The sequence below is a fragment of the Protopterus annectens genome, chromosome 5.part0 (genome assembly GCF_019279795.1).
Source record: "Protopterus annectens isolate FY-2018-M chromosome 5.part0, PAN1.0, whole genome shotgun sequence".
NCBI lineage: Eukaryota > Metazoa > Chordata > Ceratodontiformes > Protopteridae > Protopterus > Protopterus annectens.
The window spans coordinates 150,957,559-150,983,418 of NC_056735.1; the positions used below are offsets into that span (position 1 = coordinate 150,957,559).

The 25,860-nt window shown below is 40.2% G+C and overlaps 1 protein-coding gene across 1 annotated transcript in view; it reads right to left on the minus strand.

Moving 5' to 3' along the window:
• Window positions 1–25,860, minus strand: part of TSGA10 (testis specific 10) — a 1,008,750-nt gene that overhangs the window by 249,452 nt on the left and 733,438 nt on the right. The window contains exon 14 of the mRNA XM_044071816.1: window positions 3,706–3,816. Within this exon, the coding sequence (XP_043927751.1) occupies window positions 3,706–3,816 (111 nt within the window). The remainder of the gene's footprint in view (window positions 1–3,705; window positions 3,817–25,860) is intronic.

Below are 25,860 nucleotides of genomic sequence, written 5' to 3' on the forward strand. Positions count from 1 at the left end.
TGATGTTTTAAACTTGAAAATAATAATTTTTTCCTATATTATTATACTAGTTTATGGAGATCTCAAAATTCACTGCTCTCAGTTAGCCATGTAGGCTCCACCCCCACTGACTCTCTCATTTGGTAAACAATGTATTGTCCACTAATAAGCCATTTGCCAGACATAAGTTTAAAATATCCTCTCCTTTTTATCTTCATTTGTACCATTTGGTATGAAGTAGTGATCAGCAGTGTTCAGGACATTCAATAAACACTAGCAGTTTTTGCGTCATCTGTAAATATCATACATCTACACAATATTACTTGTTGGATACCTTCTGTGCTGCGCTATTACATCAGCTTCACCAGGATACTTGCTAATTATACCAAGCACCACATGTTGTAGCCTGTCTGTGACTTATATTGTCCTATACAGGCATATATTTATGCATTTTAAATCATTGCTAAACAACTTATAACTAAATTCACATTCTGCGTTCATATGCTATCTTCTTTTTCTAGCTGTCACAATGTAGTTGGCTATTATTTCTTTGGAATCTCTGCTTTATTTTTACACTGTTCAAATTTATCCTTTTGCCTGCTGACATTATTTTAGAGTTTATACTACCTGTGACTCTGCCAAGAATGGGACTTCCTTGAGGGGCATTCCTGCCTTAACAAATTTATTTACTTATTTAGTTTATTTATTTGAATTTTATTAACTACGATAGAGCAGATGTGTAGCTAGGTTGGGGTGAAGGAGGCAGCTGCTCTGGGTGCAAGATGTCAGGAGGCCGAATGTTCATTGTCAGTATTCAGTGTTTTGTGGGCATGCTTCTATGTGTGGGGTAGTTCATTTGAATACTGATAACACATTTTCATTCAGGGCTGAAGCACTCAGTGCTCCCTCTTATCTGTAGCAAGTTGCTTGTTACACTAAGCATTTTTGTTTAATTTTAAGTTTCATTACTTTATCTTTTTTATTTACTTTACTTGCAAATGTGCAGCTATCATTCAATCTTGTAATACACCTACTTTGTTTCTTTAATCCTAACTGTATATTTTCTGGACCTTGTTTTCCTAAATGAAATATACTGTATTTGTGGACAAAAATCAAAATGACATCTCAATATTTATGTTCATTTATATAGCAGCTAAAATGTAGCTGTTACAATTGTAAGTTGTAACTAAATGCCTACTAAACTTCTTGGTGTCATTACTGATGAACATCTAAAATTTGATCAACACCTCCTACAAATAACCAATAAAACTTATCAAAACTGGGATCATTATACAGGATAAAACATTATCTAAATGACTCAGCTAGAAAAATATTGCAGCTGCTTACCTGCTTCCATTTCTTTTTTTATAGCTCTCCAGCCTTTATAAACCTTAACTTAGGTCAATTATAAAAAAAAAAAAAAAAAAAAAACTTGAACAATGCTATAACAAAGTTGCTAAATTTGCTGTAAATCTACTTTATGCAACTCATCACTGCACTACCCTTAAACATTTAAACTGGTTAGAGTTATCTCTTCCTCTTATTTACACACAAATAAATATTAACTACATGCAAACTACTGAATTCCATAAACAAATGCTATTGTCTTCAATATACTGCCCAGCCATATTCCCCAAGCAGAACTCTTCAGAAAAGTCACTTCTTACTCTCCTTTAATCCAACAGCTCAGCTGTTAACAGTCTTTACTCAAATTGCATTTCAAAAACATAGAATATACCTTACTCCATGAAATAAACTGAATGCCTTACATTATTTATATTTAAAATAAAAAAAAAATCCTAGCTGATACATGGATATGTATTTGGTAATCTCCAGGCTAGAATGACTTTTCCCAAAGTTTCTGATCTAAATATGCAAATAATCAATCTTATCTGGGGTTATGTAATAATATAACTTATAAAGAAGTAGTAGTACTACTTTTCATAACTTTGTCTTCCTAAAGCATTTTATTTATCATATTCTTTACTACATTTTATCTTACTTTCACTTTTCCTTTTGTCTCCTATCTGTTTCACACCAAATTAATCTCCTTAGTCTATACTATGTAAGCATATCACTGTATTGTATGTATTTTTCTACTAAATTGTATCACTTGCTGCTTACCTTTATATATGTGTTATTTCTTTCATTCTATGCCAGTTTATTTTCTTTTTTTTATTGAAAACATTAATATAAAAAAACAGATATTTTGAAAAAAATTGAATGTTGCGTTTTTTAAAATACAATATTTAAAAAAGAAAAAAATTAATACAATAACTAATATAGCACAGTAAACTATGTACAATGATGTTCAGATGTTCACTATATATCGAATAACAGGATCAATTAATTTTAGAATTAAAATAAAAGATTAAAGAAAAAGGAAAGATTACTGCATTAATCATTTATCCAGTTCTTTAACTAATAATTCATGTACATTTTCCCATTTGTAATATAATTTTGTATTTCTTGTAGATTTAGATTTGATAGTTAACATTTCTAACTTAGATATTTCTAAGAGAAGACCTTTAAACTCTTTAAATGAGGGAACTGATGAGGACTTCCAATATTTTGTAATTATTTTCCTGGCAAATGGATAATATAGAACAGTTTATTTTCTTGATTATATTATACTCTATCACGGTTCTTATAACTCTTTACTTGTTATGCTACATTATTTATATTTTAAATCCATTTATAGTGCTGTTATTATTATTATGTTACCTATTATGTTTCACTGTAACATGTATAACTATTGTGTTTGTTTTTTTTTTTTTTTGTATTTCAGAGCTTTTCACACTGGCTTCTGATGAAAATGGGCTTTTCTACTCAATTGGATTATCCTAATTAACAAATCCAAAGAGCAATATAAATACAAACAAAATAAAATTTAAGCATCCTCATCACAGGCGTTTTAAGAGCCTTTTAAAACAGGTCCCTAGTTAGCAAACAATGGCATTACATTATGTTATGATGGCCATTGTATCACTTTATGGGAGGCATTTTAATTTGAGCTGTGTGGCCATTGTTAATAGCTAATGTCATGCAAGAAAAAGGTCAGTGTGATCAGCACAACTAACCAGCCAACAAAACCTAAATAATTTGAGGAACATGTGTCCAAAGTTACAGTATAAACATCAGAGCCATCAAGACTAGAAGTAACCAAAATTCAAGTTAGCAGTAATTTATACGCAGAAAGCTCAGCAGAAATCTCAAATCACATTTGTTTGCAAACAACATAATTAAAATATGCATGCTTGGAAAAATAAATATTTCTAGTTCTGAAAGTGTTAAATTGGATCCCCTCACAATTTGTGGAGAACAGTAATATGATTTAACCTGGATAAAATTAAAGGCATCAGAGGACTTTCAATCATTAAAGAAAGACTTTTTTTGTAACTATGTGGTACAAGCTTTCACGTTTCCATGCTGGGAGCTATGCACCCTGCTACTCCAGACTTACAGTCAACTCTGTAGTCACTGCACCTCAAGGTAAGTACAAATCCCCAACCAATGATGCCAACAGTGTCATATTGCACAAGTTACCACTGTGGAACTGTCTGGCTCCTTTTAAAAAATATTCAGAATTTTGAAGAACAGACACTAATACATTTTCACATAACTGCATACTTTTACTAGTCTTGAAATACTGCCCGAACAAATAAGAATAACACAAAATGATGAGTGATACTTAATTTGACTATATATTACATAAAAGACACTTACCTTGGCTGCTAGCATAGCGTCCATTCTGCTCATGTTAGTTTGGCTATCTTGTAGCTTCAGTGTCAGAGTCTGAACTTTCTGTAAGGTGCTTTCCAGTTGCTTCTTCAGCTCCTGCAATGAATTAGTCATCTCTTAAATAATGCAACTGTTTACGGTATTACTATCCAGCTGTATAAAGTACCCTCTAAATCTCAAAATATGTACCATTCAGTTAAAATCTCTACCTTTGCACAAAAAATCAGTGAGACAAAGAACAGTGCACTCCCATAAGTTTCTGAGCAGTTGCTAGCAAGCAGATGTAATTGAAGTACTACCACTTGAAATAAGATGACCCATTCTGTTCTGGTGTGGTTAACTTAACACGATAACAGCACCACGCACGGCACAATAGACACTTCTTCATTCGTATTTCGTGTGTTTATTATTCATCCTGAATCAGGATGGATAATAAACATACGAATGAAGACGTGTCTGTGTGAAGACTGTGATTGCTGTTGAAAAATATATACTGTGTTGTCTCTGTTTTTACTGCTTGCTTACTTAGTGAGCTCTCAGCTCAGGAGTGGGACAAAGGAAGGGCTTGGTTGGTGCATGTTGCACTTACATTTGTCTTTCCCTCAGAATTTCAGACAACCTTTTACAATGGGCATTTTTATTTATTTAAAGCATCAAAATAATGTAAATCCATTGCAGTGCTTTAGCAAACACAATACTTATACCAACATCGATCATGGTCAGGTGAGGTGGGTCAGGTGTCACACTCACAGACACAGTGACAAGACACACTCTTTGCCTCTGTTCACACTATGTTCAGCTTATTGGCTAGCTGGACAAATACTTATTACTATAAATTTAATTAAACTAAAAGAAAAAACTTTTTTAAATAGTGAGATAATGATTGAGACAACATGACAATTGACAGATAGTGAGTGAGTGACTGAGAGAAACAACGTTGCTTGTTACTTGTGTTACATGAGAAGGAAGGAACTTGGAAGTACTTGGAACTCTTAGGGAATGGAAAATGAAGTTAATTATACACAGTAAAACAGGAAGGAAAGGACTGTGTAAGTGTGGGAACTTGGAAGTACTTGGGAAGGGAATGGAAATTAAGTTAATTATACAACAGGAAGGAATGGAGTGGATTCATCAGCCTCAGCCGAATTCCGACAGGCTGGCAGACTGCTTATGAAGCTGACGTCACTGCGCATGCCTCTGAGTGATGACATCAGTTCTAAAATCAACACAAAAAAAAAATTTTAAAAACGGCCGGGAAATTTGGAAATTAAGGGGTACTATTTGGAATCGTGGCACCCCATTATTTGGACCCAAAACCTGGAAATAACCGAGTGATTCAATACAGTTGAGAGGTATGACCAATAGCATGAGTTCAAAGTAAATTTAAGAGATCAGTGAGTTCTTCTCCATAGAATGGCATACTCCATAACTGAATTTCAAATGAAATGGGTGTCATGAATTGACACCTGACTAGCCTTAAACATAGGATGGAGAAGGAAGTTTTGCAATGGAATCAGTAGCTGAGTAAGTAGATAAAACAGGTGCAAAGGCATGCACCCCAAGGGTCAGGGAAACCATGTTTTGATAACAGTGCAGTGACAGTGCACATCTTGCTTCCCATATAGATAAACTAGCATGTGCAGACTCTGCTACTGAACTAAACATCATGCCATGTGCACACTTAATGAGAAGGAATTTCTGGCAAACAAGACCAAATAAAAAGGTAGCAACAGTGCAACATGGCACGTGATGTTAAGCTGGAAACTCCACTTTGGGCTATAGGTCATGTTCTTTTGCAACCATGTGATTTAGGCTGGAAGACATAATAAGGAAAGAACCCAAACTCACATATTCACATACTACTAGGTAGGGCTACAGTCTTTAACTTCAAAACAAATTAAACCTAGCTCCAGTTACATAAGATCATGTATATTCTTGTCAGAAGAGGAAACAAGAGCCACTGAATTTTACATTTAAGCATATTCAGCAAGCAATCTGGAATTTGGAGGGGACATTATTTTTTTAAGGAAAGCCATGTAGGAACTCTCTAACTCTGCAGCAGTTACGTAAGTATCCCCGGGCTTTAGAAATATTACAAATTGAAGCTAGAGTATAATTGTTAGATAAATAGTTGGACTAAGAAACCAGACACTGAAATAATTAGCTCTGCTATTCTCTTCCAAATCTGGAAGAAATGCTATTTCTAACCATAGTTCTGAAGTTGGGAAGTAAAGTTAAAATTAAACTGAAATATGAAAATGCAAAAAAGAAAAATGACTCTACCTTCCTACTCAAGAATATAAAAAGGTTATCCCTTACAAAAAAAGTCATCTTGAAAAAATGAACAGTTCTAAAATAATACTACACCTATGACACTTTAATATTTAGTAATAATGTAAATGTATTCTTCTTAGATTACATTTTCCAACTATCAATACATGATGTACTGATCAGAAATGGAATCTACAAAGTCTATAATTATTGCACAATCAACTGGTCTGCAACATATTATTTTGGTCTAACCTGCAAAGTAGCAGTTGGAAACAGTTGATAACTCAAGTTTAAACTGAAAAACAATACGTTTTAATATCAAGTTTGCAAGACATAATCATATGAACTGCAAAACAGCAGTTGTAAGAAGCTGAAAACCAATAAATCTAAAAACATCATGGCCTTAATAAATAATTTAAAAGTTGACAAAGCTAATTTAATAAAAAAATATATATAAGCAACAAACTTATCCCAGTTGAAGTTACAGAAGAACTGAGCCCATAGCTCCTGTCATGGATGCTAAGTATCTCTTTGCTGGTCATGAACCTTGAAAAAGTTGAAACATTATCTACTCATGGCAGCTTCTGGTACTAGACTGCTGTGCATCCTTCCTTGGCTATACATTAACTTATCCATCCTTCAGTGGGTGGAGATCTCATAAGTCATAATTCCTCCTTCTAATGGTTCTGCAGTTCTCATCCTTCCTTCCTTCTGGAGGCCTAGATAGAGTAATTCATTCACCTTTCACATTTGCTCTGCTCATCTATTTATCTTTTGGACTAGCTCTAAGCATATGGCTCTCAATCGCAATGCCCTTATCCTCTTGGCATGTGAGCATTTCACGTCTTGTATATAGTGTCACCATGTATATGCCCTACATCAGTGTCATACATCAGGGAGGTATATCTTCAATCCACATGGCCTGATTTCCATTTATCAGTTATGTAATCATGTAGCAGCTCATATTATCGTGTAGCAAAGCTTCTGTCTGGTCTTTCATTGATATGGTGAAATTTATTGTCCCATACTGTTCTGTGACCATCAGGTGTTGGTAAGTCTAACCTTGACCTCAGATCCCTGTAAACAAACAGCATTACTGGTAGTTAATATGTGACTGTATGTGTGTAGACTGAGCTGTAATGGCTTATGTGATGCGACTCATAGCTTTGACTGTTTTATTAAATGTTTGAATGAACCTGTCTGCAAACTCATCTGTAGATGGACAAAGGGTGGCAATGTGCTTCATGTCATTTAGCTTTACTAATATATTAAAGTCTTCCTAAATAAACTCCGGTTCACTGTCACCAGAATTCAGTCAGGACACATCTTGTGAACACTGGCCACACTACAGCAGCATTTTGTTTTTTTGAGTAAGTTGAATCCTTGCAAATAAAAACAGACTATTTAGACTGGACATCAACAGCAATAAGGACACTTAGTCCATGAGCAGCCCAGCATATTTTTCACTTGTAACTTCTTTTACTTCAGTCTGGACTGGCTGCATACTCTTCCTAAATATTCTCCTGATACAAAATGTCTTTCTTGACTTTACATCTTCATTAAAGCAGTCCTACAGCTCTTCCATTGCCTTCACGTCCTGGAAGTCTTCCATACTATGTGTCAATGTCCTAATACACTGACATTTGTTCTCTTGTAATCCCTATACCTTCCTGGCACAATTTTGGAGATTGTCAGCCATACCAGGGCATGATCAGTGAAATTCAGTGAGCCGTAATAATAATAATAATAATCTTTCGGCTTTTCCCGGTTAGGGGTCACCACAGCGGAACTCTGGACCGCTCATGACTGGCAGTGGATTTTTACAGTGCCGAGTTGCCAGCCCGATACCCATCCTTCAAAGAAGGCACGCTTATTCATGCACCTACCTGCATGTCTTTAGTGTCACTCGATCGTGGGGAGGACATACAGACTCCACACAGAAGGCACTCCAGCCGAGAATTGAATGGCAGAACCTCTTGCTGTAAGGCGACAACACTAACAATAATAATTATAATAATAACAACAATAATGATGATGATGATGATGATGATGATGAAATTAAGTGAATTTCATGTAGTAGTATTGGTTTGTCTCATTTTTCACTTGCAATTTGTACGACTTGAACAAGTCATTAACCAGATAGTACTCCAGGGACACTCCTGAAAAGGAACACATTTGTCTGGTTAAGAAAAAATCTTGAAACATTAATTTACTCTAGCAGTCAGTACAGAGTTTTAAGGCTAAGAGCTTTTAATGAGCTGTTTCCTATAGTCCCTCATCCTCCGTTTGGCTACTGTATGACTGAACATGCTACTTAATGAGATAGCACTCTGGGGAAATTAGAACATTAGGCTAGGCTCAACAGTCTCTTAGACAGCGTGCCTAGTAACTAGAAATGATCCTTTAAGTTAAGAATACTCCTGTATTTCTAGAATCATCTTATTCTGCACACTTTCAGTTTTTGCCAAAATGTCTGCCATTTCCTTCTTCTTCCTTTCCCTGGAGGTTGGTAGTTCTCAAGTCGCTAGTGAAAAACAAAGGCCCCTCTGATGATCACTCTCCTCCTCATAACCTAGTTTCCAACCCTGCTCCTTAGTTTGTTTTCTTATTTGTGTCTGGTGGCCTATATAATGTAGTAAACTATCAGGAGCCCTTTTTCTCCCACCTCACTTACTGTACGCATCTCAGTAAGCCCCCCTTACTCTGTCCCTCTAGTGTATAACAGAGCAATCTTTATACCTCCCTAAACATACACTAGAATGCTACTCATTCTTTTTATTTCTCTGCCATTTCTCTCCATATTGGATCCTGTTTGCGCATGTCCTAGTTCCCATCACCTGCGGCCCACATTTTTTTAAACCTATGGTGTTGAAGCTCTTTCCCTAAGTACAGCATGCAGACAACTGATTTCCTCAACAAGGTCCTATACAGTGTCATGCTCCACTCTCCTCCTCCTACTCTCAGCATTTCAGAACTTGTTTTGCCAAAACACTTTACAAAAATAAGTCAATTTCAATCAAAACATTAATAAAACACACAGGGATTCAGAAAGGTTTACTGTTATATGAAATCCTTAACTTGAAAGGGTTCCTCATCATGGCAAGAATTTCTAATTCAGGGACCAGTCTCCCACTATGATTTTCTCTTATATGGGGATGAAGTGCAGACGGTGGCTTGCAGGAGAAGCTGCATACTAATGTGACAGTCTAAATCTTACTATCAATCATAGGCGATTCCTAGGCTATTGACTGGGAGGTCATTTTAAGCTCAACTATTTCATCCCAATGTAATACCATAGAAATCCTAGTCAATACTCAAGATAGCATTTAGTGATGAGTGTGCATGTCTAGGAAGGTTATGAGCACTATCCTCGATAGGAATTTACTGTGCCCATTCCACTCATCCAAGTTCCTCTTGAACAGTGTCATAGAGGTGCTCCATTTCACATGAATTGGTAGCCTGTTCCATAGATGCATCAGTCGGTGGGAGAGAAATCTGTCCTTCCAGCATGTCCTATTTAAGTTGTAGACCATATTTTTGTCTGTGAAATGGGTAGCCCTGGTCCCATTTGATTTACGGATATGCAACAAGTTCATTAGGTTTGGGTCTTGGATTGCTCTGTAGGCCAGGCATAAGTCTCCCCTAAGAAGTCTATCTGATACGGAGTACAGTGGCAGGGACATTAGTCAGTCTGTGTAAGGCACACACTGGAGCCCCTGGATCTTCTTTGTTAGAAACCTCTAAGGTGTCTCCAATTGCTGCAGGTGCTTTCTATGGTACATGCAGCATGGGGCATTATACTCAATTATGGCCTGATAAGTGCCCAGTATAAAAGGGTCATAACCTCTTTTGCTTTCAAGACAATGCCTTTACTAATCAAGTGTGCTACATAGAAAGCCTTCCTTACTACAGTATTATACATGGTGGTCGAAGTTAAGGTCGCAGTCAACTTGTGATCCTTGGTCCCTAACCACTTTGTGGATACTTAGGGTATTGTTGTTGATTTGATAATGTGAAGGGACATTGTTTGTGCCAAAGGGATTGATGATGCATTTCTTTGCATTCAGTTTGAGACCATAACTAATACACCAGTCGTTGGTCTGCGTGACACTCCTGGACTATACTGACATCATTTGGGGATTCATTGATTGCATCTAGTTTGCAGTCGTCTGCAAACTTGGTCAGGCACAGCCCCTTCATTTTGACCTGAACTTCTGAGAAGTATATACCAAACAGTAGGGGGTCCAGCACTGACTGCTGTAGGTCTGCTGGATGATGAGGATTTACCCACTTTGATAGCGTGTGCCCAGTTTGTGAGCCAGTTGGCAACCCATCTTAGAATGAAGGGGCTTATATTCAGTTTTCTAAGTTTATTGGTAATGCCTGAATGTGGGATTATGCTGAAAGCCTTTGCCAAGCTGAGGTATGCTGTGTAAACAGATTTTCCCTCGTCAATGGCTCTGGTCACATTTTGAAAAAAATCCACCAGATTTAAAATGCAGGATCTACTCTTGACGAAGCTGGATTGGGTAGGATCCAGAATTTGGAGGTCACCTATGTCTTTATTTATGAGGTCCATAATGATACATTCCACAGCCTTAAAGTTCATGCCGGTCAGGCTTATAGATCTGTAATTCCCCGGGTCTGTTGCTAGGCCACCTTTGTGGAGGGGAATAACTGTTGCTGTTCTCCATTCTGCAGGAACAAAGCCTGTGGTTAGGCTATGATTGAAAAGGGTACTTAATGATGATGCTAGTTCATGTTTTAACCTGTTTAGAAGACAGCCTGAAATATCATCTGGTCCCATAGAGGCTATGTTTTTTGCCTTGGACAAGGTTTTGAGGATCTGCTCTTTAGATATGTAGGGAAGGGGGGCAGGTTTGGGGGAAGGTTTGTGATAAGTTAGGCAGGGATAAGTAAGTGAAACTGTCACCAAACTTATCCACTGGTGGGTTTGCTGTCCCTATGGGGTCCCTGTGTGTTATACCATTGTTCACTAGTTCTGCACATGCTTGGGTCCTACCTTTTAGGCTATGTGCGTAGCTATAAAAGACCTTATGGTTATCCTTTGCTGTACTTGCTAAGTTTATCTCAAAGGAGCCCTTAGAGGATTTGACAAGTCTTATTTGCCTGCTGAGGCTGAGGAGGGTGCTTTTCCATTGTTGGGGCCTTGCCTTTGTTTTCATGGACAGCAACTTTTTGCATTTATTGTAAAGTTTGTTGAAGCTGGATGTCCACCATGGCAGCTTGTTTTTACTTGGGGCTCTGGCTTTGATTCTTTCTGGTACGGCTGATTATACACTTATGCAATTGATTGTACAGGGCTTTAGTGTAAGCTTCAGAGTAGTTAGCACTTCCAGCTTGGTGTGGGGCTTGGAATGCATGTTTACCATCACCTGAGAGGGTATTGTTTGCCTTGGTGATATTTTTTAGTCTGATTTCACCCTTTGTGAGTTCTGGTTTTAGTGCCAGCTCGAACGTGACTGATGTGTGGTCAGTTTTAACTAACAAGGGTCCGACAGCTGCGGCAGTGCATCTGTTTGACATGTTGGTGAGGACCAGATCTAGAATGTTTGTTCCTCTTGTTGGGTTATGAGCAATTTATTCCAGGGCATTTGAATTAACAAAGTCAATGAAATTATGCATTAGCAAGTTAGGGCTAACATAGGTTTTCCAGTTGATAACTGAAATCCCCCATAACCAGTGTGTTCGGAAAAATTTGGATTGTCTCCAGGTTGCTCAAGTAGGATTTGTGGGGGTCATAACCCATGGAGGGGAATGTATAACTGGCTATGACTTGAATGGAGATCTTACTCGCATTTACTTAGACTTGAAGTAACTTCATGGAGTTGTCCAGTCTAACTAGACAGGAGGTAAATCTATCTCCAATATAGATTGAAACACCACCACCTTTGATTTTCATATGTTCATTTTGCAGTCTAAAGGTGTGGAAGGCATTGTAGCCTAGCAAGGCTGGGTACTCTCTGAGGCCTTGAACCAGGTTTCTGTGACTGAACAGACATCTACATCTTCTAGTGATAGAAGTGCTTACAGGGAGTGCAGTTTTTGGTTTAAGCTCCTAGCATTTAGCAGCATGACCCTTATTTTGTTTTGACTGGCTAATTTCACATCAGTAATGTTGTTTTCAAGACCCTGCCTAAAAAAGGCACTATGGGGGAGGCAACAGCCTTTACCAGCAACCAAAAGCCTAAAGGTGCCAGGTGCAAACCGTCTTTGGCAAAGCAGTGAGATTTGTCGACTATAGCTTCCTAATCTGATAGGAACTGGATCCCCTTTGAATGACACCAAAAACTAAGCCAACTATTGAAATCAATCATTTTTTGTTTATACTGTGGCATCATTCTAGGTGAGGGTAGTATACTGCTCAAGGCTAGGGACATACCTGCCTGGGACACGTACTCAGAGAGCTCAACCAGGTCTATCTTCATACAGTCCAGTGAGGTACGTCTCAGGTCATTCCCACCAACATGAACTACAACATAGTCATAATGGTACTTGTTGCTAAGAGACCTGAGTGCATGTGTGATCTGATGAATGCTAGCACCAGAAAGGTGGCTGACCGTGACTTTCTCTTTGTCTAACCTGGTGAGTGGGATATCCGTGTGTCTCACTATTGAGTCTCCAACGACTCAAAAAAAAAGTAACTAATCCTAATTAGCCAGGTGTTTCCCCCAGATGATCATGGCTGTGGTCTAACTCATCAGGGAATCACTCTGCCAAGTTATTTTCTTTTTCTCTAAGAAGAAAAAGTGAACACAATCTTTTTATCCATTCATCCATTCAGTCCATTGGGAATAATTGCTCCTCTCCTTGCTCGTAGGCCATTTTAAGCTTAGCTAATTTCCCTTTCAAGGATGAGAATCAGACTCTGTACCTTGTATTTGTAAAATAAAGACGTTAACCCTTAATACCAATGCCCAAGTAGTTCATGGGGAATGCCAGATGAGGAAACTTCACAAGGTGCCAGAATACCTATATATAGCTCACCTCCTATACACATACACATATACTTATGAAAGCATCAGCAAACAAACTCCTGCACACTTGCTCAAACTTCCCCACACACCCATGTGCGTGCTGTAACATACGCACATCCATTCAGCTTCAGCCATGTCTCTACAGACATGTAAACACGCACATGCAAGCACAGACAGACATAGGCACAGACTCGCTCTCACACACACGCACACACACACGCACACACACACACACACACACACACACACACACACACACACACGTGCTCACACACACACACACACACACACACACACACACACACACACACACACACACACACACACACACACACACACGCACACACACATGCGCACAGTATGGCAGACCTGTGTGTGTATACATTCACTGCAGGCTTACTGTAAACCAGCAACATGGAATTCTTCAGGTGACTTACAGCACATTAGTGCAATCACAGGATTTAACTATTGCTGAAGAACAGATAATCCAACAACCCTGGTTAATAAAGTTTTAAGAGATACTAGAGAGGTAAAAGTTGAGGCCACTTTCCAACAAGTGGATATTAAAAAAAGGCCAGCTGATACTGATTTTACTGTGTCCACAATCTCATAATGTGTGACCAAGTAACAAGATATGTAGGCCATTGTCTGGCCCCATCAGTAACTACTTAAATGCACATCTTTGTTACTGGACAACTTAAAGAATTGTCAGTGGAGAAAAAACATACAGGTAAAACACTGTTAAATTCCTCAAGGAAATTTTGCCAGAGCACTAAATCGCCCTCTCTCACCCCTGCGCTAATTAAGCACAGTGGACTCTCAGGCTGAACTCATTTTCTCTGAACAATATGAAGCCAGACATTTTCAAGTTACTGAATTACACTGGAAAAAAACTGCATTTTTAAGTGGCTTAAAAGGGACTGCCTTGTTTGTTTAAATTCAGATATTGCAGGTGAAACTATTCAGAAATGCAATCCTTTTTCTGAACTTAAGAAGCTTTGTTACCAGGGGAGCATCCCAGTTTCCTTCAGATATACAGAAAGTCTGTCATTAAAATGCTAAATGAATATCTATCCTTCCAGTGCCCTGATGCTATTTTTCCTTCAGTCTCACTTATTAAAGGAGCCTCCCATTAACAGAAGCATGTTTCTCTGCTGCACCGAACAGTGCAGTAGCAAACCAATGGAAAAGGATTACTCTGAAACATTTAGTGGACCCGTGTAGCTTGCCACAATCCCTGATCTATTTGACTTCTCTTACTTCTCTAGTTCTAACAGCAGTGACAGTCTTGGAGAAGCGGACAATAATCCTTAAGACTTGAACAGAAAACACATCACTAGGCAGCTGGCCAAGTACCTACTAGCAACTTCTCTGAGCTGCATGAAAAGCTGGATTTGACAAGCCTACAATTTAAGCAACTGCAGAAAACTCAAGAAAATGAAAAATTCTTTGGTGCATCTTTTTAAGGTCAAGGACTACTTACTGTCAATTGCCAAAACAGATGCTGGACAGTCACATCAAACAAAACTGCCAAAAGAAGCACCCACCTCGCGTTTTGTCCATGCTGCAATACAGCAATGTATTACTTCTGTATCATTATAGTGATAGTGCCCTGAGGAGAGTCTGGACATTGACAGGAAGCACCCACCTCGCGTTTTGTCCATGCTGCAATACAGCAATGTATTACTTCTGCATCATTATAGTGATAGTGCCCTGAGGAGAGTCTGGACATTGACAGGAAGCACCCACCTCGCGTTTTGTCCATGCTGCAATACAGCAATGTATTACTTCTGTATCATTATAGTGATAGTGCCCTGAGGAGAGTCTGGACATTGACAGGAAGCACCCACCTCGCGTTTTGTCCATGCTGCAATACAGCAATGTATTACTTCTGTATCATTATAGTGAAAGTGCCCTGAGGAGAGTCTGGACATTGACAGGAAGCACCCACCTCGCGTTTTGTCCATGCTGCAATACAGCAATGTATTACTTCTGTATCATTATAGTGATAGTGCCCTGAGGAGAGTCTGGACATTGACAGGAAGCACCCAGCTCGCGTTTTGTCCATGCTGCAATACAGCAACGTATTATTATAGTCATATAGTCATATATATGCATCATTATAGTGATAGTGCCCTGAGGAGAGTCTGGACATTGACAGTACTTCCATTACCCTTGTGTTCCTAGATAATGGATATAAGCTGGTATATCTTGGCATTCAGTACAAGTTACCAGTTCTGGACTTAACCTTCTGCCATTTTAGGTATGTTTAGCCTTGCCTTAACACGTTTTGTTACAGATAACTGCTTAATATAATAGATATCACACATTTCCTACAGTTCAACACTGCTTATTTGCATGGTTTACCTACAAGTGATTGAATAACTGTCTTTTAACTAAATGTTTTCTGAAAGATGAATACTGAAAACCTGTTTGTTGAAACTTCTAAAAATACATAACCTTGTGTGTGTGTGTGTGTGTGTGTGTGTGTGTGTGTGTGTGTGTGTGTGTGAGTGGAGGGGGGATACCTTGCCCCCTGCCCCCAATCCTGAAATTTTACACACACACACACACACACATATATATATATATATATATATATATATATATATATAAATGTGTGTGTGTGTGTGTGTAGACATAGATATATATATATATATATAAATATATATATATATATAGCTAGATATAGATTTTTTTTATTTTTATTTTAATAACATTAAAATATTAAAATATTAAATAATTAAATAATATAAAATAGAATTAAAAAAACAAATATCTATATATCTATATATACATATGCATCTATCTATCTATCTATATATATATATATATATATATATATATATATATATATATATATATATATGTATATATATCTATATGGGTCTAGGACTCTTCACTGAAAGCACATTTCACTGAAACACATTTGACTGTGAACAATTCACTTAAAGCTCAATTCACTGAAAACACAATTCACTGAAATACATTTCACTGAAAGTTATATATGGCCTTTTTCCCACTGTAGTGCGACCCTGGAGTTAGTATATACAGTAAGGGGGGGTGTGGGAGGTGTAGCCCCCCACCTATTTTAAATATTTTGAACTATATACATGGATACTTGCAATTCCAATAAATTACTCTCTTCTGAACATAATTTATATCCAAACTATGTGGGGAGCTTCACACCCCCATACTATATATACTAACTCCAGGGTCACACTACAGTGGGGAAAAAGGCCATATATAACTTTCAGTGAACAGTGAAGAAAAGTGAAAAACATATGGAAAGTTTGGATTCGTCAAGGGCAAGTTATTCTTATTCAACCTGGTGGCTTTTTGTTTAAAGGTCACAAAAGCAATGAATGAAGTCAAAATTGTACAAACAATTTGGCCAAAGCTTTTGACACAATTCCCCATTCAGGCATAGCAGAAAAAGTAAATAGACTGTGAATTAACCCCTGTGTCACCCACTGGATTGCCAACTGCTTCACAGATAGGATGCATCAACGTTTTTGAAGTAAAAGCCAATACCAAAGAACACTGGCTGACTAAGTTTGCAGGTAACTGTAAGCTAGGAGTAGTCACTGAATCCCCAAATGATTTAGCCATCCTGCAAGAAGGTCTCTCCCATATAAATAACTGGTGACAAATTCATGGACTGAAACTAAATGCTAAAAATTCATTATTGCACCCTTTGGGAAGTCATCTAATCTAGAGAACTACCACACTGACAATTCATCACTAAGAGTTGACCCAGTTGTTTGGGATTTGGGAACTTACATGGACACTGACCTAACTTTTGACTAGAATATGTCCATTACTGTAAGAAAGTCCTTCTATATTGCACAGCTTATAAACAAAGGGATTGTGTCCAGATCTAAGGATGTCATTGCCCCACTTTACTCAGTCCTCATTAGGCCAATCATTGAATACAATGCCCCATTCGGCATGCATCTGTCCACACATGCAACAACTGGAGCACCCACAGAAATACCTTAGTAAAAGGATAGAAGGTTTAAACAACATGTCCTACGTGGACTGACTCAAAGCTCTGTCACTATACTTAGTATTCTATAGACTGCTAAGAGATGACCTGTGTCTGGCATACAAGGCATCCTCTGAACAAATACAGATGGATTTACTGCACTTCAGTAAGTCAAATGGCATCAGAATGGCTCTATCTACGGATTTAAATCTCATCCACAACATTAACAGAACCGTTTGTAGGGACATGTATATCTCGCAGAGGATACTGCTGCTCTGGAACAGACTACCCATCCAAAAAAAACAAATTTCTTCCCTGTCCATAGTCAAGCCCAACTTAGATCTATAGATAGGAAACAGAAAATGTACCCCAGGACTGCCCCTTGTACTACTGATGGACTGATGCAGCTCCTAAATGCTTTCTTTATTCCATACATGGGTTCACTCAAATTATCTGTGGTATGATACTAGTTATTTTCATTAGGGGTTATATATAATTATCAATGGGATAGGCAAGGCTAAGCTCTAACCAAATGGGATAGGTAGATTCAAGCACAAAATGCAAGCAATGTTGTATTTTGAAAGAACACCTGTAAATTACTGTGAAACAATATGTTTCTGTATGGCAGAATATGCTAAAAGGAAGTTATGTGCCTACCATAATGTTCCATGTTAGTTGTCTTCATCTTGCCTTCTTTCTTGCTTGTTGGGATCGGAGCTGATCCTCGGATCCGACTCGTCCATCTTCTATAGCTCGAGAGCTGTTTACTGGCTCGAGGCTACCCCTTATCCCATGATGCCTAGCGCTAGCTACCCAGATCTCGTTTGTAATAGCTAACCCCAGACATAGCCAGAGAATCAACCTGTCCAAACAAATAGGTTGAGCAAACCCTTTTCTCTCAGTCAGTATTGGAAACAAACCAGAGAAAACTCAGCCAGTGAAACCAGAACTCCTCTCGGTCCAATAGGACAGGGGGATGGAGGGTGGGATGCAAGAAAGAAGGCGAGATGAAGACAACTAACATGGAACGTTATTGTAGGTATATAACTTCTTTATGTTAAGTTGTCTATCTCACCTTCGTTTCTTGCTTGTTGGGACAGCGTCCCTAGCACCTATAATCCTGGGTGGCTCATTGGAACAGACTCTTCAGAACAGTGGAACCAAAGTTAGCTCTACTCTTGGAGACCATGTCTAACTTGTAATGAGAAACAAAGGTATGAGGATTTGCCCACATGGCAGCGGCAGAGATAGAGTCCAAGGGCAACCTAGCCTGGAAGGCTACAGATGTGGCCAAAGCCCTAGTAGAATGACCTTTTGGTTTGATAGACAACTCTGTTTCTTAGTTGATAGATGAAGGTAATCATGTGAGACAACCACCTGGACAGAGTCACTTTAGAAACTGAAAGACCCTGTTTGCCCCTAGCATAGGAAAGGAAAAGTTGGTCCGACTTTCTTATATCCTTCGTTCTATGCAGGTAAAAATGCAATTGTCTATGAACATCCAATTGGTGTAGTTTGTATTCTGCCTTGTTGGTGTGGTTAGGGAAAAACACAGGGAGGTCTATAGATTGGTTTAGATTATTCTCCGAGCAGACTTTCAGAAGGAAGGAAGGAAAGGTTAGTTCTCAGAGCAACCCTGTCCTTATGAAAAACTAAATATGGAGGACGAACACTCAGTGCATGAAGTTCCAAGACACATCTGGCTGAGGTAATAGCTACCAGAAAGAGAGTTTTCCAAGATAGGAACTTAATGGAGCAGGATGCAGCCAGTTCAAAAAGGGGCATAATCAAGGAGGCTAGTACCAAATTAAGGTCCCAAGGAGGTGGGGGATCTCTTACTGGGGGCCTAAGGAGAGTAGTCCCTCTGAGAAAAGCTTTCCACAGCTTATGAGACATAATGTTTAGATCAGAAAAACCAACATGAAAATTAGAGATGGCCGCTAGTTGAACCCTGATTGTGGCAGAAGCAGACCCAGAATGGAAAAGCTCTGTTAGGAACTCCAAGATTTCGTGCACTGGGGCTGAAAAGGGATCTATGTTCCTAGCCTCTGCCCAACAAGAGAAACGTTTCCATTTGCTAGCATAAGTCTTCCTTGTGGCGGACTTGTGAGAAGAGACAATAATCTTACGCACGGCTGGGGAAATGCTGGGAAGCCTGGCTAATGTTGGAATTGGATCAACCAAGCTGTGAGCTGGAGTGTTTGGAGGGATTGATGCAGTTCTCCTGATTGATGAATCGGTAGGTCTAGAATAGGATCCAGAGTCCAAGGCTGCTCGATGAGGTAATGGTGCAGGAATGGAAACCAAATCTGTCGAGGCCAGTAGGGGGCAATGAGGATCATTCTGCAACCCAACGGAATAGCTTTCTGTATGAGTTCGGGTATAAAAGGGAACGGAGGGAAGGCATAAAGGAGTCCCTGAGGCCAATCGTGGACTACAGCATCTCTGGCAAGGTGATCGGGAAGTGGTAAAAGGGAGAAGTAGTTGCTGCATTTGGTGTTGAAGGGGGTGGCAAACAGATCACAGCAAGGCTGTCCCCATTTGCGGAAGATCAGATCCACAACTACCTGATTGAGAGACTACTCGTGAGGCATGAGAATAGCTCTGCTGAGCCTGTCCACTATGACGTTGGACTTCCAGGGGATGTGCGTCACAATCAGAAATCGTTGGGAAGAAATCGCCCACTGCCAGAGTCTGAGTGCTTCTCGACATAGGGGGTAGGACCTGGTTCCGCCCTGCTTGTTGATGTACCACACCACTGACATGTTGTCCGTTTGAACTGCAATGGTCCCAGAAGGGAGAGAGTCCTGAAGGGCTTGCAATGCTAGGAGCACGGCTCTCATCTCCAAGACATTTATGTGCAGATGGTACTCGTGAGGCTGCCAAGTGCCTTGGACTGTTCTGCCCTGATAATGTTCCCCTGACCCTATCAGTGAGGCATCTGTGGTCGCTGTGGCAAACAGAGGGGAATGAATGAAGGGTCTGCCCTGAGTCACTAGAGGGGAGACCATCCACCAGGAAAGGTGTCTTTTGCATGCTTCTGTAATCATGATCATATGAGACATGCGGAGCTTTTGGAAGGACTACTGTGTGAATAGAAGCCACTGAAGGATTTTCATGTGAAAACGGGTCAGAGGTATCAGAAGAATTGCCGCTGCCATAGAGCCTAGGGTTTGAAGGACATACCTGACTTGTACCATTTTGCACTGCATGAGGAATTGAACCTGCTGGCGAATTGTGGACAGCCTGCCCGAAGGTAGCTTTGCGTACATGCTCCTTGTGTCTAAGTCTGCTCCTATATAAGTAATAGATTGACAGGGCAACAAGGCAGATTTTTTTAAATTTATTATAATGCCTAGCTGAGAGCAAATTGAAATTATGTAGTCCCTGGCTTGAAGAAGCTGATGCCTGGTAGTAGCAGTGAGGAGCCAGTCGTCTAAATATGGAAACACCTGGAATCCCTGATGCCTCAGGTGAGCCGTGACCACTGCCATACATTTGCTGAACACCCTGGGGGCTGTGGTGAGACCAAAGGGCAGAGCTCTGAACTGATAATGACTGGTTCCCAGCCGGAAGCGAAGGTACCTCCTGGAGAGTCTGTCCATCTTGATATGATAGTACGCATCCTGGAGATCTATGGAGCACATCCAATTGTCCTGACTCAGAAAGGGTAGAATGGACTGTAGCATGGCCATCTGAAACTCTGTTCTTTGAACAGACCTGTTCAGTCTGCTGAAATCCAAAATAGGTCTCCAGTCCCCTGTCTTTTTTGGTACCAAAAAGAACCTTGAGTAAGTTCTGGATCCGTATTGGTCTGCTGTGACTTCCTGGATGACTCTTTTTTCCTAGCAGTTTTGAAACTTCTATAACTGCTTGGTCCCTCAGATTGTGTGGAACATCTGGGGGGACTTGCGTGATGGAAAAGGGGGTTGAAAAAATGGGATTCTGTAACCTCCGGATATTATTGAATGTACCCATTTGTCTTGCATTACATTTAGCCAGGCCTTTGGGTACATTGAAAGTCTTCCCCCAACTGCCTCCAGAGGCGGACAGTCAGGCAATACTTCAGGGATGTTGGAAGGGCTTGTCAGAGAAAGATTATCTGCTGCCCTGATTCTGCGGACCCCCTCTGCCACGAGGGTGGCGTCTGTTGTTATTATTATTTCCTCCTCTGTCCCTGGAGGAAAAATCACCATGTGTGTAAGGCGAAGCTCCCTGGGATTTGAAAAACCACATTTTCCCACACTTCTGACCCTTGGGGTATGGTCTAGAAGGAGTGGAAAAATGGACTTCCACGGCAGAGAGAGTATTGCCTTCCTGCTCACACCTAGTGAGAGTGTCTTTCACCTGTGGTCCAAAAAGAAAGGAACTGTCAAAGGGAGTGCTGGTGAATGATGCTCTGAAGGGTTCCGCAAAGTTACACAGCCGCATCCATGCATGTCTCCGAAGTGCCACACCTGTACCCGCAGCTCTACTCGCACCATCGGCTGCATAGGAAATGAGCCTCATGGAGGAGTTGACTACTGAGTTAAGGGTTGTCAGCTGAGAAGCCACTTTAGCCTGAGCCCCTTCAGCTGATGGATCCTGAAGGGTATCTCCGAACTCTTTCAGGAGATCCCTCTGAAGCCTGGTGAAATGGCATAGGTAGTTCAGTGACCTCATGGAGAATGTCGCTGAAGCAAACATTCACTTCCCGTATCTGTCCATGGTCCTGGACTCCTTGTTAGGAGGATGGACAGAGGAAGAAGTTGCCGCTAACTCCTTTTTAGTGGCTGCTGCTACTACCATGGCATCCATAGGAGCACCCTTAGCAAGGAACTGTCTGGCCGAGGGAGCAGCGATAAACTTACTTGGCCTCCTCGGGATTGGTTCCACTGTATCCAGGGCTGATCAAGCCCTTCGAGCCACCACTGACATTAGTGGATCGAAGGGCGGAGAAACCCAGGAGGGGGAGGGTCGGGAACTGAACGCATCCAGGAATACAGATTCATCTTCGGTAGGGGCAAGGGTATTCCAGTTCCCCCTCTGCTTAAACATTTCTAGGATGTCCACAAAGGAAACATCTTCAGAGGGGGATCTCGGGGACCCTTCCAATTCATCTAAATCCGTATCCGAAGTGACAGACTCGGGGGATTCAATGTGCTTCCTCTTGCACTTCTTCTTCCGAGGGGGCTCCTCTGAATGATCAGCGAAGGCCTCGGAGGAAGAGGAAACACCCAATGGGGTGGTCTGGAGCACTGGTTCCCACACTTGGGGTATGGAGGAGGGACAGAGGTTGACGCGGGCACTATGGGGGATGGAGCCAGTAGGGTCGAAGGTGGAGCTGACTGGGAGGCCAGCACACTCCTCATGACATCAAAGGCATCCCTGCACAATGCAGAGAAGGCGCCGGCTCTGAAGAGGCCGGAATCCTCCTCCGCACCGAGGGAGACGTCTCCGAGGCCGATGTAGGAGCCGAGCTCACCTGCGCCGATGCTCGTAATCGGAGCCGACGGTTCCACAACTCGAGCCCCAATAAACTCCGACTCCGAGCTCAATGGAGTCGGAGGAGGAACATCGACAGAAATGGACGAAGCCGACACCTGATGAGGAGGGCTGGACAACATTTTGGCCAGTGCCTGCGACTTCAACAACCTACTGACCACTCTCTCCACGTCATGGTCTGAGAGCCTAGAGGACCGAGAAGAATGTGAAGATCTATGACTACAGTCACTTTGTAAAAGGGGAGACCGAGGAGCCGAATGAATGGAGTCTAGCGAAGGGGACCTTGGCTTTTTTTTAGTCTTTGATGGCTCCGAGGGTACTAGTGGAGCTGACAACGAAGCAGTCTCCTCGGTTCCAGCTGGGACCGAAGAGGTAGTAGGCAAGGTTGGGGCCAATGACGGCTCCGAGGTGGGAGCCGATGATTTGGCTGGTTTAGGGGATTTCACGGGCTGAGCCTTGGCCGGTGAATCCTGAGGCTTGAGAAGACCTCTCAAAATAAGTTTATTTTTGTGTTCCTGCAGAACTCTTGGGCTAAATGCATGGCAGATAGAACAAGAGTCCTGCAGGTGCACAGCGCCTAGGCAGTAGACGCAAGAAATGTGCCCATCTGTCAGAGACATCTTCTCACAGCAAGAGTCACACTTCTTGAATCCCGACACTTTAGTTTCTTTAGACATACCCTGTCTAAATACTTAGGCCAACAGGCCAGCACACTAAGTACAAATACACAAAAAAAGACCCAATAAATTCGGGAAAAAGAAAACGGGCAACACTACCACAAAAAAGCAATATAAGATTTTATATATATATATATATATATATATATATATATATATATATATATATATATATATATATATATATATATATATATATATATATATATTTTTTTTTTTTTTTTAAACTAGGGAGCCTCTAACTCAAACGACTACCTACCAAAGACTAAACACAACTACAGGAGAGGGAGGGAGAGGAGAGAACTCACTAATTTAAACAAGTTCTAAGGGGGGGAAACAACTACCATACACTAGCTAAAACTACTAGTTATCACAACAATTATATATAACAACAGATATCTAAAAGAAAACCCTAATTTGACACAAAAAAGGCAGATTAATAAAGTTATACAAGCCTGAGCCAGTAACCATGAACCTTGCAGATGAAGCGGCAAACGAGATCAGGGTAGCTAGTGCTAGGCATCATGGGATAAAGGGTAGCCTTGAAGATGGCCGAGTCAGAGCTGAGGATCGGCGCCGATCCCAACAAGCAAGAAACGAAGGCGAGATAGACAACTTAACATCAATGGTTCTGTCACTTAATGCATAAAACACATTTATTTACAATTTTTAGCATATTCTATCATACAGAAATATATTGTTTCATAGTAATTTACATTTGTTCTTTCAAAATACAAAATTGCTCACCATATTGTTGCATTATACAAAGTGTATATATAATATTGAAATTGGTACATTAATATGCATTTTCATGAGTCTGGCAGTTTTCTCTTAACAGTTTTTTTTTCTCTCAGACTAAGCACAAAATCTCACACTTGATTAACCAATGAAAATCAGTTTGGAGCGTTTCAAAATCATGAGAAAAAAAGTTGCTAAATTACTCCCTGCTTCTACCCTGGAAGCAATCTGAGGGTCTAATGGAGTACAGCTTCCTGTTTGGTATACAGCCAAGCAGAGAATGAATTCATTGAGATTACTTGCTTTATTTACTCTTCTTACTTATGTGAATGTTCATGTAATGTCTTCACTTGTAGAGATAATTTCCTGTCTGGAAGAGTGAACAAAGCACAGTGTGAGTCTGCAGAAAGTATGCAAACAGATGCATTATGATTTGTTCTTAATGCTGACTGATATGTAGCAGTATGGTCATACATAATTATAGACATTTTCTGTAACATTGTTAAATTCTATGTAGTAACCTGGTTTTACAAAGATTCTAATATGTACACATGCGCACAAACACACACACACACACACATATATATATATATATATATATATATATATATATATATATATATATATATATACCCCCGGATTCAGCAAACGCCTGTACAGTAATAACTTATTCCTGCACGGAAGCAGCCGTGGCTGTTCAGCACAGCAGAGCACCATGCATATGTATGAAGGCGCACTGCTGTGCTGTAAAACGGACACAGGTCTGTGTACGAGTGCAGGGTGTGTGTCTGAGAGCAGTGCTCTCACAATACACATGCCCCCTGCACACTAGAATTGTCATACGGCAATTTAAAACAAGCAAGAATGCTCGTAACACCCCCAACCAGTTAGGGTAAGAAATGTGGACAAAGCCATAAGGGACAATCATCCCTACAAAAGTCAGAAAGTTGATAGAATAACAGGTTTAGCATAAGCACATAGTGCACACCTCCGAACCCGTCAGAGTAAGGAATCTGGACAAATCCATAAGGGACAAGCATCCCTACAAAGCCAGAAAGTTGCTAGAATAACAGGTTCAGCATTAGCGTGGGTATTCTGAAGGGTACATATTAAAAAACATAACAAATAAATTTTTTTGAGATATGCAATAAAGTTTAAGCGTAGCTGCGTGTGTGTGCCTGTTGCTTAGCTATGCTTAGCCCTGATGATATGGAAGGATAAGTTAAAAACAAATAGACATCCAGTATAAGTATAAGTGTAATAGTGTAGCAGTTAGAGTGTATGCCTTGCATCTAGTCATTCACAGTTCGAGCCTCACCAAAGCCATTTCCATTTTGTATGTGTAAACATTACAATTGTTATTTATTTGTATATTTATGTAACTTATTTTTCTCAACCAGAGTAGTGCATTAGGCCCAGATGTCAGGTGTCAGTGTAACAAAGTAGTGAAATCCCCATATAAATACAAGTGCCCCACACAGTATAGTCACACAAGAATAAATTAATCACAGCACATTGGGGGATGTCAGGGAAGGTAAATACATCTATATTATGTAATGAATGATGAATCAATCCCATACAGGTGGTAGACCAATATAATAAAACATAAGCAATGCTAAGCATTGCACAGCTATGTTGACCGGGTGTAAGCATTGTGTACATATGAATACTAAGCAATGAATAGTCCAGCTAAGTGGATTTGCCCAGTGATAAGCAGTGCTGAACCTGCCCCTTTAAGCACTGCGAACCTTAGCTAAGCAGGTTTGCCTGTAGCTTAGCTGAGCTCAGCAGTTTCAAAAGTAACCAATCACGGCAACGTGTGGGAAATCGGCCCTATTTAAACCCTGTAGGTGGGAATACAGCCCATAACTAGTTGGAGCTCATCACTGCAGGCACCACAGCTGGAGTAGGAGAAGGTGTTCCCTTTCGTGCACAACGCTGGGGCATTCTGGAGTCCAGGGTCATGGTTGGACTACTGGTTGAA